Source organism: Urocitellus parryii, chromosome 12, assembly GCF_045843805.1.
Source record: "Urocitellus parryii isolate mUroPar1 chromosome 12, mUroPar1.hap1, whole genome shotgun sequence".
NCBI lineage: Eukaryota > Metazoa > Chordata > Mammalia > Rodentia > Sciuridae > Urocitellus > Urocitellus parryii.
Window position 1 is genome coordinate 6,606,356 of NC_135542.1, and position 13,665 is coordinate 6,620,020.

The 13,665-nt window shown below is 40.7% G+C and overlaps 1 protein-coding gene across 1 annotated transcript in view; it reads left to right on the top strand.

Moving 5' to 3' along the window:
* The window catches only part of Slc9a4 (solute carrier family 9 member A4), a 51,562-nt gene that overhangs the window by 25,670 nt on the left and 12,227 nt on the right, over positions 1 to 13,665 (top strand). The window contains exons 5-8 of the mRNA XM_026408619.2: positions 2,288 to 2,490; positions 3,052 to 3,138; positions 6,284 to 6,354; positions 8,187 to 8,348. Coding sequence (XP_026264404.2) covers positions 2,288 to 2,490; positions 3,052 to 3,138; positions 6,284 to 6,354; positions 8,187 to 8,348 — 523 coding nt within the window. The remainder of the gene's footprint in view (positions 1 to 2,287; positions 2,491 to 3,051; positions 3,139 to 6,283; positions 6,355 to 8,186; positions 8,349 to 13,665) is intronic.

Here is a 13,665-nt window from a genome sequence, read left to right on the forward strand (position 1 = left end):
ATGTTTCAGGAACCAGAAAAAAAATACATTAGGCACTGAGCTACAATATATGTGTTTCTATTTGATTAGAAACATTATATTTTCTAATGACTTCGACTAATCTTTTAAAATCAATTACTCAGAGAAATTAGGAGAAGTGGTTGAGAACTTACATTGAATGTATCAATTTCAAATTAATTTTTTAGGATCTAGGAAAGAATAATAAGAAGGCAGAAATATTAAAATATTCATAAGGACAGTGGAATATGTATGCCTACTGGGTCCCTGGTGGAAAAACAATTAAAGAAACTTTGGTATACATTCAAATCCGAAATCAAATCCCATCATGTTATTCACAAGTCATTTGAACTTGGCAGACATTTTTCTATTCAAAGATCTTCCTCCACCACCCAAAATTTTAGATGTCTTTCAGTTCCAATATTCTACAAATCTTCAGGGAAGTGGAACTAATATCAAAAGAAATAACATTAGAGAGCTTCATCCCAACCAACAAGAAGATTAATATTGTGGCTATATCAACATTGTTTACCCTTAGTGACCATCTAGCCCAACTCCATCATCTTATAATTGAGAGAACTGATGGGACCGCCATTGATGGAGGGGCCAATTGACCGCATTCCAGTGATTGATGGAGCAGGCGTCAGAATCCAGTTCTCCCACTCACTGCTCATTCTCTTTCCATCCTGACTCATTATTGCTAATAATAATGATGATGAGTGTTTATAAGGCTCTTGAAGGCTTGGAGATTCAAGGCCTCATTTTATGTGATTTATGGATATCAAGTTTATTTAATTGTTTTGCCTGACTTCTGAGGTAAATATACTTGGCTCTCTCTATCCTTGCGTTCTGCATCCATGGATTCAACCAATCACAGATCAATCATAGTAGAAAAAGAAAAACCTTCCTGTACCCAACATGTGCAGACTTTTTTTCCTAATCCCTAAAAAATATAGCATAACATCTATTGATGTAGCACTGGTATTTTATTAGGCATTATAAATGATTGAGAGATGATTTCAAGTATCCAGGAGAGTGTGCCTCCTTTCCATCCGAGTGCCATACCATTTTATATGAGGGACTTGAGTATCCATGGAATTTGGTATCCAAGGGATGGCTCTCCTCTCTATTATGCAGATGAAGATTCTGGGCTTGAAATGAAGAATAACTTTGCTCAAGTTCACAGGACTGGCCTATAGAGAAGCCAGTACAAACAAAACAAAAGGAAACCTTTGAATTCTTCTGTCTTTTATGTTAACCCTGTTAACAGAGGCTGTAAAGCCTGTGTGGTTGGAGGTCCATGAGTATGTGGAGAGATTCATTCCACTGAAATAAAACCTCTTTCATTAGTGACAGTTTTCAGGGAGGAACCTTTTCCACCAGGAACCAGCACATTGGTGGTGGCTCAGTCCTGTGGGACACGTTGGGAGGCAGAATTAGTGTCGTAGAAAGCACTTTTATGTCCAGACACGTTGCCCTAACTTCCAACTTCAGCTTAAGAAATTCTGGCAAAAGAGTTCCCAGCCCCAGCCCTTGGGAGCCCCCTCACTTGTTGCATTGAACCCCCAAATGAGCAGAGCCAACCAGAAAACATTGGCTCAGCTTTAGAGGTCACAGTTACTCGAAAGCAGAGAACTCTCCTCACACTGAAATCCCAGACCTCTTTTGGGAAAGCCAGTGAGAATATGAGATCAACATTTTTTTTTCCCAAATAATATCCTTGCTTTAACTAATTTTGAAAGGCAGAGAAATCATTATGAAGATAGCTTAAAAATATCCCCTTAGACACACACAAAAATCAAGATTCTATTATTTTATTTTATTTTGGGGGTAACCAAGGATGGAACACAGGGGTGCCTGATCACTGAGCCACATCCCCAGCCCTGTTTTGTATTAATCTAGAGATTGGGTCTCCAATGTGTTGTGTAGCACCTCGCTTTTGCAAAGGTTGCCTCCGAACTTGCGATCCTCCTTTCTCAGCCTCCTGAGCCACTGGGATTACAAGTGTGCACCACTCTGCCCAGCAAGATTCTGTCATTTTAAACACACATGTGCAAACTACACATGGCAGGAAGCCACCAGCGAAGACCTCCAAGTTGGGGCACTGTGGTCTCCCGAGCCAACAAGGGAAGGGCCTTCAGAGGGTTCTCTTTGGGAAGGGCGCTCCTGGGTGTGCTGGAATCGGGTGGCCTTGTTGGAGGGCAGGCAGGGAGACCTCAGCTTCACCCACCAGCCTTTGATCTCCACCCATTGGCGGCCCCGGTTCTAATCTGTATCTCCCCCTTTCTAGGCGTATTTGCCCTCTTCTATGTCAGTAACCAGTTTCGGACTTTCCCCTTCTCCATCAAGGACCAGTGCATCATTTTCTACAGTGGTGTTCGCGGAGCTGGAAGTTTTTCACTAGCATTTCTGCTTCCTCTGTCTCTTTTTCCTAGGAAGAAATTGTTTGTCACGGCTACACTGGTAGTTATATATTTTACTGCATTCATTCAGGTTGGTAGATTTCCTCAATGTTTCATGTAAATAGATCTCTTCGGGACTGTGTATCTGATTTTAAAAATGCAAATACAGGAAACTCATCTGATTAGATTTCTGTTCCATACCCAAACAAAATTCCCAAAAATGTCTAGGTCATGTTCATGATCGGTCACTAACGTCTAAAATGTGATGCTTTTTGATGAATGCAACACATTGGTAAAATATCCTGGGATCACAAGTGAATAACTATGCTACTATACATCTCTGAAAATGAGACTCCAATTATTACTAGATGGCAAAAGTTTTTCTTTCAGTTGGCATTAGCTCTTAACAAACTAATGAAATGTTATTTTAAGGGATGAAATCAAGTTCTTTATGAAAATACAGATAGTATGATTTTTATTACAGCCCTTAAACGAATTAAGAACAAAAGTAAACATAGAAGCATATATTCAAGAAAAGCTAGAAACAAACATGTGCCAATTAGTCATTGTAATAATTTTCATAATAAGTATGTTCTCTATAGTGGTGATTTTCATCTCAGCACAACCCTTTATTTCATTGTTTATGATCTAGGGCATCACAATTGGCCCTCTGGTCAGATACCTGGATGTCAGAAAGACCAATAAAAAAGAATCCATCAACGAAGAGCTTCATACCCGTGTAAGTTATCTTTTTTATCATAATTAATGAGTTCATAAGATGTTGCCCACTTGTCACCTATGAGGATGTTCTAGAGACTTGGGTACATGTCACTAGACTTGTAGCCTCTTTCCTCCCTACCGCCACTAAAAGTGATCATACTAGTTTCCTAGTTTTGCTGCTGTAGGGAATTAACAAAAGTTTATGGCTTTAAACACCACAAATGCATTATTTTGGAGTTCTGGAGGTAGGCATTGAAATGGGTCACAATCAAGGTGTGGCCCATTGATTAGTCAATTCGATTCCTTAGAAGAACTATTATTGATACCTTTCTGGAAGCTCTAGGTAAGAATCTGTTTTCCTGTATCCTCCAGCTTCTAGAGGCTTCCCGTGTTCCTTGGCTGGGTCCCTTCCATCCAGAAAGCCAGGAATGACTGACAGGTCTCTCTCACGTCACACCACTGTGGCTCTTCTGCCTTCCTCTTCCACACTGAAGGACCATTGTGATTGCGTTGGGCCCACATAGATAATCCTAGATGTTCTCTCTGTCTTAAAGTCAGTGGACTAGTAACCCTAAGTCCATTGGTTATCTGAGTTCTCCTTTGCATATAAACCAACATATTCACAGGTCTCAAAGATTAGGATGTAAACTTCTTTGGGAGACCATTATTCTGCCCACCACACTCTGCTCTCTTGTCTCTCTAAGATTTATATTTGTTCCACCTGCAAAATATATTCGATCTATCCTAGTATCATGGAGATCTAAATCCACTACAGCATCAACTTCAAGTCCATATCTCATCTAAATTTCATCAGTTCAAATGTCCCAGATATCATCATCTCGATCATCTACATCAGGGACTCTTGGTAGAATCCATTTTAAGGCACAGTTTCACTTCTCATCCTATAAAAGTCAGGAAACTAGTTCTCTGTTTCCTAATTATACTGCAAGGACAGTTGCTGGATAACAGGTGTTGACACTCCCTTTCCATAAGTGGGGAAATGGAAGTGAAAACCAAGTCTTGGGTCCCAAGCGAATTGCAAAGTCCTTCTGGGAAAATTCCATTTGGTTTCCAGGCCTGGAAATAATGTCCTTAGATTCTTTCTTTTACCTTCTAGTGCTCACTCTACCCTCTGAGCCATACTTCCTGTGTGTAAAAGGTAGCATGCCTTCCAAGCTGAGTGGTTTTATTGGCCAGTTTCTTGCTTATAGAATCGCGGGGTCCAACCGTCTTCTTTCATTCTACCCCCTTCTCTCTCCCTTTTATTTCAAGATGGCGGTGTTTCTTCAAGGTCCAACAGAAAAGCAGACCCAGTAGAAGAAATATAAAGAGATTTGCTCAAGGAATTGGTTTATACTCTCGTAGAAAGAGGTTAGCAAGTCCAAAATCCACAGGACAGACCAAGAAGGGGAGGCTAAAACTTTGTGGCATGACTTACAGCTTTCATCCACAGCACATTTGGGAAGCCTCACTGTGTTGTGAAGACCTCTCAACCGACCAGATCCAGCCACTGAAATCATCTCGAGTTGTCTCCCTTGCTTAAAGACAACTGGTTACAAACTTTAATCATATCTACAGAATCACAACAATATCTAGATTTGTTTTTAGTTGGATAATTGGGGACTTGATTAGTCAATTCGATTCCTTAGAAGAACTATTATAGCGACTAATGTTCAAAATTGTCTTACTTCTAAAATCATTCTTCCACAGGAATATGGGGTCCTTTTTCTTTTTCTTTTTTTTTTAACTTTTAATGGTGAAATAACAAAGATTACCAATGTGGCCTGGTGGCAGTTTTTGAGGGAACTCCATCCAGGCAAAGGTGAATATGAAGTTCAGTCTGATTTCTACCTGTTTGAGTTCAACACAATACACATAGAATAACATTCTGTATGGCTCCCTGGAATAGAATTGAGAATTAATGTAGGGAAGACACACACACATACAGAGATAGACTTCAGCTCATTTATGAAAGAATATTCTGAAATCATTTTTTTGATTGTTGTGCCCCATGGGGCAATGGATGTGCCCAGCAGTGATTGGGGGACACTTGGTATATTTGCTGTTCAGAAAATGCAAGCTTTCAGGGGATAATTGAGCCAAATAACTACTACAATGCTATCTTTGACAGTTCACAATTTTAATGGGGGAGAAATAAATGAAATCTTCCTAAATCAGCCTTGAGTTTCATAGCAAAAGATACTTGAGGAACTAGAGTAATTTAAATTTCAGGAAATGCAGCCAAATTTTTCAAGATCATTTGAAAATATTTAAAGGGATAGAGAGTGTTTTGAAATATGTAGTGCCATAACATAATGTATACTTTTTTTGTCTCTATCTTTATCTATTTGGATGCATTACTTTGAGAAACAAGGCAATACAACCTAAATCTGTACAGCCTGGATATATCATTTCTTTACCAGTTTTTACTCTTTTTCTCAAAAAATTATAATTATCCACAGGCAATTTGTCAATTAAGTAATTTAAAGAATAATTTGGAATCTTAATTTTCTTTTCAAAAGGAAAAAGTCAGAAATTAGTATGGACTCCAGTGATTCATAATTTAAATTATTTAGAGATTAATTTGTAATTATTTTAAGCTTGCATTTCTCCTAAATTCTGTAAACAGTTGTGGATGAAGTGAATGTAGTATAATTGCCTCGAATGTTGAAGTGTAAATACATAGATAAAAAAAAGGGAAATATAGGTAAGTTGTCTCATTATATGTTATCACAATAGTTTATCTGAAGAACTATGTTTTGAGAAACTACATAAATTGGATACTGGCATGTTCTTGTTTTGGCAATGGAATTAAAAGTAACAGTTAATTATTAGACTTTGCATCCATATATTTTCAGTAACGAAAAACTTCCCGGATCATTCTAGGTAAATATTCAAAGCCAATGCCAGCAAATGCCTGTTTTCATTGCGTACTATGTGACTTATCAAGGAGCTTATCTAGAGAGTCTTTCAATCATGAAACTAGTTTGACATAATATGAAAGGCATGGCATATTTTAGTTACATGAATAGAGAGGAAGAAAGGGGGTAGGCTTCTGGAAATTCAAGCCTCCTCCAGTTTCCATTGTGTATCAGCCTTCCCCGTGTGTCTTTTAGAGTTTGCACTTCACCAGGAGTGATTTTCTTCTGTCTTGGTTTTGGCAGCTGATGGATCACTTGAAGGCTGGAATTGAAGATGTGTGTGGGCACTGGAGCCACTACCAAGTGAGAGACAAGTAAGGCACTCAGGGTTCCTGCACCTAACAAAGCATGCTTGTGGCATTCCTGGGAACTTTCAAAGAGGACCAGGAAGCTCAAAGTCCCAGGAGCCACACCATGCAAGAAGCCCTTGGAAATCCCAGACATGTCATGCCTAGAGCCTTCTAGTGGAAGAGGCTGTAAACCTGGTTTAGGTTGCATCAGAGAGAACGAGTACTACTACCTAGGAGTGGAAATTAGAAAAGTCGTGTTTAAGTTTAAAACAGGGACAAGATCCCCCAGGATAAAAGCAGCTGAAGCATGGAATGACTGGCTTCAGGAGACTGTGAAGGGAGTTTGGTGAACCATTAGGGATCCTGGGGCAGAGATTCCTCGATGGTGGTGGACATCTCAATGGAAGATCTTTCAGGGTCCTTCCTACATAATGATTCTTAAAAAACGCCAAAGTCCCTCTCCTCTGCCAGACCTCACACGTCGGATCTCATTCTTTTTTTCTGGAGATGGAGTCAGAAGGAGAAATAGCGCGGCTAGAGATGAGCTGCTGTAAGCTGTGAGTCGTTGGTAGCTAAAGCCATGAGCATGGGTGAGATTATTTTAAGCCTATAAAGAGGGGATGCTGACGGAAGACAGACTGAGGACTCCTGATGATCTGGGGTTGGTAAGGAAAAGAAAGGAGGTGGCCAAGGAGGCTGGAAGGGAAGCAGGAGCGAGCTAGGATGTGGGGAGCACCAAGGAACCGCTGAGCCTATCAAGAGACACAGAGGCCGGTGGGGTGGGACCACAGCAGCCCCTGGAGTTGGATGGTACACGGTCAAGGTGGGCTTAGCCAGAAGCATGTCAGACAAGTCGTGAAAGTGGGGGTGAAGGTCGCTCTAGAGCATCGTGGTCACTTTCCTTTCACGGGGAGCTGATCACAGTGGACTGAAGAATCAACAGGAACTGTGGCCTTTTATGAAAAAGGGCAGAAAACCATAGGGACAGGGTGGTGACCCAGTTGGAGCCAGAGTAGCCGGGGTCTGAGCCAAACAGATCCCCAAGTTTAGGAAGTCAGACGGCCACCCCTGGAGGGGACTTAACGGATGCCTCCCAGATCAGGAAACCAATCCCCAGACAATAAGCCAGCCGCGGGGGCCGAGAGGCTCCCCTCTAAAAAAAACGTAAAGCAGCAGAAAAACTACTCTCTGAATGGAAATTGATGGGAAATGTTGAAAATTTCAACTCCAAACAAATGGGCCACTCCAAAGGCGCCACACGCACTCAGAGTGGGCTGGACAGAGGTGACCAACAATAGTCAGCGGCCGGCCATCAGTCTCTGGCCATTCCAGAGTCTCCGTCATTCAGACTGTTTGGACATATGTGGGATTTTTTTTTCTCCCCCTTAATTGTCAAGATCCAAAATTATCTGGATAACTACAGGGACATTTACCCTTCCTGGGTTCTGGCTGAATAGGGCAGTATTACTGTCAGCACAGCAGCTGCTCTTAGGAGCTATGAGAATGGAACACTCCTTCAAAAGCCTCAGCCCCCTCATTTCTTCTCTTACAATTGACGCTGAGCTGGGCTGGGCCTCTCCCTCTCCTCTTATGCATACTTTTTGCCCTGATTATGGCTTGTCCTTTTCTTTTTGTTTAGTTGATTTTTCAATGTATTCAGGGCAGTCGGGCCATTCTTTCTTTATATAAAAAAATGCAGAAGTACTATGAATGAAAAAATGAAAAAGTGTTCAAACGCTATGAATTCCAGGCATTGATGTTTTTCAGAATGCAGTTAAATAGTAGTTTAAGAAAAATTTGTACTCAGACCACACATAGAGATTAAAGATTTCCAAAATGTTGTTTTTCGTTTTTAGGTTCAAAAAGTTTGATCATAGATATTTACGGAAAATCCTAATCAGAAAGAACCAGCCAAAATCAAGCATCGTTTCTTTGTACAAGAAGCTGGAAATGAAACAAGCTATTGAGATGGTCGAGACTGGGATTCTGAGTTCTACAGCTTTTTCCATATCCAATCAGTAAGACATATCTGTTTTTTTGATCCAGACTTTCATTGTCCAAATTCCAGGGAACATTAACTCGTGGTTCTCTTTAGAGGTAATACTGGAGGGAAGAGGCAAAAAGATGAGTGTGTTAGTCAGCTTTCTGTTACTGTAACAAACGCCTGAGATAATTTGCTTATAAAGAGAAAAGGTTTGGAGGTTTCAGTCCATGAATGATGGACTAAATTCCTTTTGAGCCTGTGGTGAAATGGCCCATTATGGCAGCAGTATATGGCCAAATGGTTTACCTCATGGCAGAGACTTAAAAGAGAGGAAGAGGTAGTAGTTGGGGTTCTAGGATCTCCTTCAAAGCCATGACCCCAAAGGCCTGAACACCTCACTTCTTAAAGGTTGCCAACCTCTTAATAGCACCATAGCCTGTAGATGAAGCCTTTAACACATGGTCTTTGGGGACACTGATCCAAACCACAGCAGTGAGGACGAATCGTACAAAACCAAGATTGGAATCTTGGCATGTTGTGGCTTAGTCCAGGGTTAATATATCTCACTTTGTTTTTGAGAAAAATTACTTTCTAGCAAAATTGCCTCCTTAGGGGTTGGAGTTGTGGCTCAGTGGTAGAGCCCTCTCCTGCATGTGCTAGGCCCTGGGTTCGACCCTCAGCACCACATAAAAATAAATACATAAAATAAAGGTATTGTGTCCAACTATAATTGAAAAATAAATATTTTTTAAAAATGCCTTCTTATACAATATCTTCCTTTGGGAGGGGGCAAGTACATTTATAGAATGGAAATGTATGGTCTAAGATTTTCTCTTTTTTCTCTTGACTGCCAGTCTCTATTCTTGAAACCCCATTCATCTGAATCTGCCCTTCTTACCACTGTGTTTTTTCTCCTTCCCATAAATCATTTGTCGACCTCTCTTTATGGGAGGCGAGACATGTTGCCTCCCTGAGATGCTAACCTGGGCTTGGGGATGTACGTCTTAGCTCCGTGTCACTACAGTGAAATACCGGACCCAGGCTACGTATGGAGTAAAGAGAGGCCAGTCCTGGCTCACAGCTGGGGAAGTTCCAGTTCCAGGTCTGGTGGCTGCATTCGTTTGGGCCTCTGGTGACAGTGGCACACCACAGCAAGGGTGCGTGTAAAAGCGAGTGCTCACATCACAAACCAATGAACAGAGAAAAGAAGAAACTGGGGTCTCACAAACCCCTTTTGAGGTCACACTCTCAATAACCTATAAACCTCCAACTAGACCCTGCCTTTTGAAAGTCCTCAGGACTCTCCTTTTATCAACACCCTGGCCTTCGGGTGACCTTCCTCCAAGCCATAAAGGGTTGAGTGGTGGTAGCAAAGAGGTGTGCTGGTCAGTTGGCTGTTTAAGGAGAAAGCTGCATTGGCAGTTGTGTCTAAGGCCAAGGTCCGTGTGAGAGTGTGAGACCAGCTTGGAGCAGGAGCAGGTCACTGGCTGGCTTCCTGGCGAAAAAGGACCGTAGGTAGCTGAGGTGGAGGCGGTGTGGGCAGAGGTGGTACCTGCGTATAAATCCATCATCACAGGATAATTTTTTTGAAACAAGGTGTTTCTCTTGGACCATGTGCTGACCCATTGTCCCAACCGCTGGCTAGACATTTTTAAAATCTGCTTTCCCTCTCTGATATTTAACGAGAGTTCCTTCAATGTCACAGAATTAATTCACCTCCTGAAGATGTTCAGTTTTCTTCCAAGGAATGACTGATGCATTGGGAAAATTAATCACTTTGTATATTTAGGGAAAGGGACACTAACCCCTCTATCCTGTCTCCAGCAGATAAAAACACTTGATCATGAGCTCACTGACATTCTCACATTAGAAAAGCAAGTGGAGAGGAAAGCTAAAAATAGCTAGCCACAAAACTGTCACTGATGCTTGAGTGTGATTTCTCAGACAACACCTTCCTCCCTTACCTGCTAATGAGTCAGAAACACCATTTCCTTCATAACGTGGCCTGAGAAAAATCTAAACTAGATTCCCTGAGGATGGCAGTATAAACAGAAAGCTCTCTGCCTGAGTGAGATTGTTTTTGTGGCTTGTTTGTTTTTGTGGGTGCTTCTCATTGCAAGGCTTTAAGGAAGCTTCTGATACTAAAAGGGGAAAGTGCTGACAAATATTTACTGGCGAAGCCGGACTGGGCCCGAGTGGAGCCGGAGGCAACAGGAAAAAATCAGGAATACTGATCCTGTTTTCATTGAAAATGTTGATACTTTATTCATTAAAGATTTTTTTCCTGCCTTTTCTACAATATTGCATTCAGACCTTACTTAATGATTAGTTCCCCCGTACACTTGGTACCTTAGCTCCAGTGCTGCTTATTAGGCACCTATTGTGTACCTTGCAGACTTATTAGGCACCTATTGTGTATTAAGCAGACTTAGACCCTGCTGTTGTGGACACCGTCCTCTAGCAGGGTCATGACATTAATTTTTTCCAAAAACTGTGCAATGTGCAATCATAAATGATAGGGAGCTATGCTAGTATGTGAGAGGAGAGGTGAGCGTGCTGGCCTCCTGGCATGTGAGCTGCTCACTGAAGGATGGACTGGAGTTAATGCAGGGGTAGGGGAGGGCTGGACAGCTCCAGGCAGTTAGACCATTAGCAACTTCCTCTATGGCTTTGCTCTCCATTTATGTGAGCACTTGGTCTAGGAATGTAGGGGCACTTATCTCAAATGAGAATCAGTCTGTCATGTGCTAAAATGTATTTTGAATGTATTATGAATGTATTTGAAATGTATTTGAATGTATTATGTTGGCCATAAGCAACTGCCCCACCTTCCAGGGGATTTTAAACCAACTTTATTTAGAGTCGCCTCCCAATCCCATTCCCCAGATTCAATTAATTCTTCAGATATTGATTCCAGATTAGTAAGGGAGTCTTACAGGTAAGAAATGTTTTTCTACTACTCTATCCCCAACTAGCTAATTAACTGAGGGTGAGAGAGGGGATTTTTTTTAAAGCTGATATCTAATACAGGTTTAGATTTAAATTGCATTTATTTGATCTCATCAGAAATCTGTAGGACATCAAGCGAAAAGGAACTCCTCTCCTGAGATCAAAGCGGCTAATTTCTTCATAAACAAACCTTCAAACAATAATAGGAAAAAGAAGGGTGTACTCAGCTCGCTTTTTAGTAATCTGTATGAGATGATAACAACAAAATGCTCATATATTTTTTTCTTTAGAAGTTTAAGCAATTGTTCTACAAAAGGTTTAGATTTTGAAATTCTGTGACCTTCAGGAGAATGTTACCAACAGGGTTGTCCACAGGACAGTTCAGATGACACTGATTCTGTGAAACCCCATTGCTGCTACGTTGTTCAAATAGCAAACCTACTCTATGGAATAGGCAGAGCGCACGCTTTCATTATTATTTCATTATTATTTTACTCATGAGTGATAAGCTATTAGAAATTCTTAGAGGATAGAAGCTCAAAATGATTAAAAATGTCGAAGCTTTAGAAATATCTTGATTACTATCATAGGGGCATTAAAATATTTATAAATTTATTGCCAGAACAAGACTGCAACTCTACGGCTTCAACGTATTATATTTTAAAACTCCCAAGTAATCTTAACGTGTCATCTGTTTTTAAAGCATAAAATAGTTCCACTGTAGTTGAAGAACTTTTTAACTGATGAAAGAGTGCACCATTTCTGAATTCTTGTGGCAATTCTGGGATATAGATTCTGATGTGATCTTTCACTCCCAGAATTGAAAGTGATATTACAGGGAGTGAAGTCATCTTCTCATCCATGCTTCGTTTATTCTAAATGCTAGTCATCTGGGTGGTCACAATAAAAAGACTCAAAAAAAAAAAAAAAAAACTGAAGGTAGCCTGGTGCACAGAGTAGCTGATGGTGTGTGTGTTGGCTTCCAGCCACACTCTTCCCATGGAATTCAGGGCTACACTATTAAAAGTTCATATATTTTTCTAAACAAATCAGGATATCATATTTGATCTTTGGGAATCCATATTGGGGAATGGATATAAAATCTTCCAGATTCCAGTTGAATTAAAGCTACCTTTTATATTACAATGGCATTTGAGAAAAAAAAAAAAGAGTTAGTTGGGCTGGGGAGGTAACTTAGTGGTAGAGCACTTGGTAGGGCATGCATGAGGTCCTTGGTTCAATCCCCGGTGACAGACGACAGACAGACACACACACACACACACACACACACACACACACACAGGAAAGTGAAACTTGCATTCAAATACATCTGGATGGAGGTTTTCCTAGTTTGATTTTAGGAACCGTGAAATTACCGCGGAACTTTTACTTCAGGTGATGGCTATTTCCTTTATGGACAATAAGTGAATTTTCCAGGGTCAAGAGTCTTAGAGTTTCTCATTTGAATCTTTTGACCCAGACACCTTTGTTCACTCAGTTTTTCTAAGGATCCTGTCTTTCCTGTGCTTGTGATGTGAACATCTCAGGAATAATTTTATGAACAAAGTGTCATAGAGAAAAAAAAAACACCTCCAGGCAGCACCCCACTCAAGTTAGCCACAGCTGCATTGGCCACTGCGGCTTCTCACTGTGGAGTCCAGGAGAGGCCCTACCTTTGAGACACCCTGACTACTCATTCCAGCCCACGGCCTGAATGAGCTGGATTAAGTCTGCTCCTTCCCAAAGTGGCCAATTACACAGCGGGCAAAATGCCAGCATAACTCTATTGCTGTATCAAGTTTCACTTTACCATTTCCTTTATCGCTGTTTTTTTTTTTTTTCCTATCTGCCTGTTTTATTATGAACATAGAAAACGGAACTGTTTGGCTAACTGGTGTTTCTGTTGAGCCATAGGTTACACCCACCATAATGAAGGAATGTGTTCAGATTATGAGGGTGTGTGAGTGTACCTAGTTCAAAATGAATTTTATTTGAAGGACATTTACACAGTAGGGTTCAAATGCTCTGATAATAATGTTTAGATCACCAAGGCTGGTAACGGAATATCAATAGAGGTGACATTTGCAGCTTTAGATTTCTCCCTATCTTAGGATAGGGAACCTCTGATTTCAATAATTCTTAGATAGGACATTAGTCAATGTACAGATAGGATGGCTAAATAAAATCCTGGCATGAGGTGATGTCTGGTATCCAAGTCCTTTAAAATCTCCTTCCAATTGCATGTTACTTTTTAAATATCCTTACAATTTATGACCACATTGATACTAATGTTTGGGGGAAAAAAATGCCTAACTATGGCCTGTATTGGAACTAATAATTACTCATCTCTGTGATCAATTAACCTAGAAACATATGAAAGCAGATATTAAAGCCATCGGTGC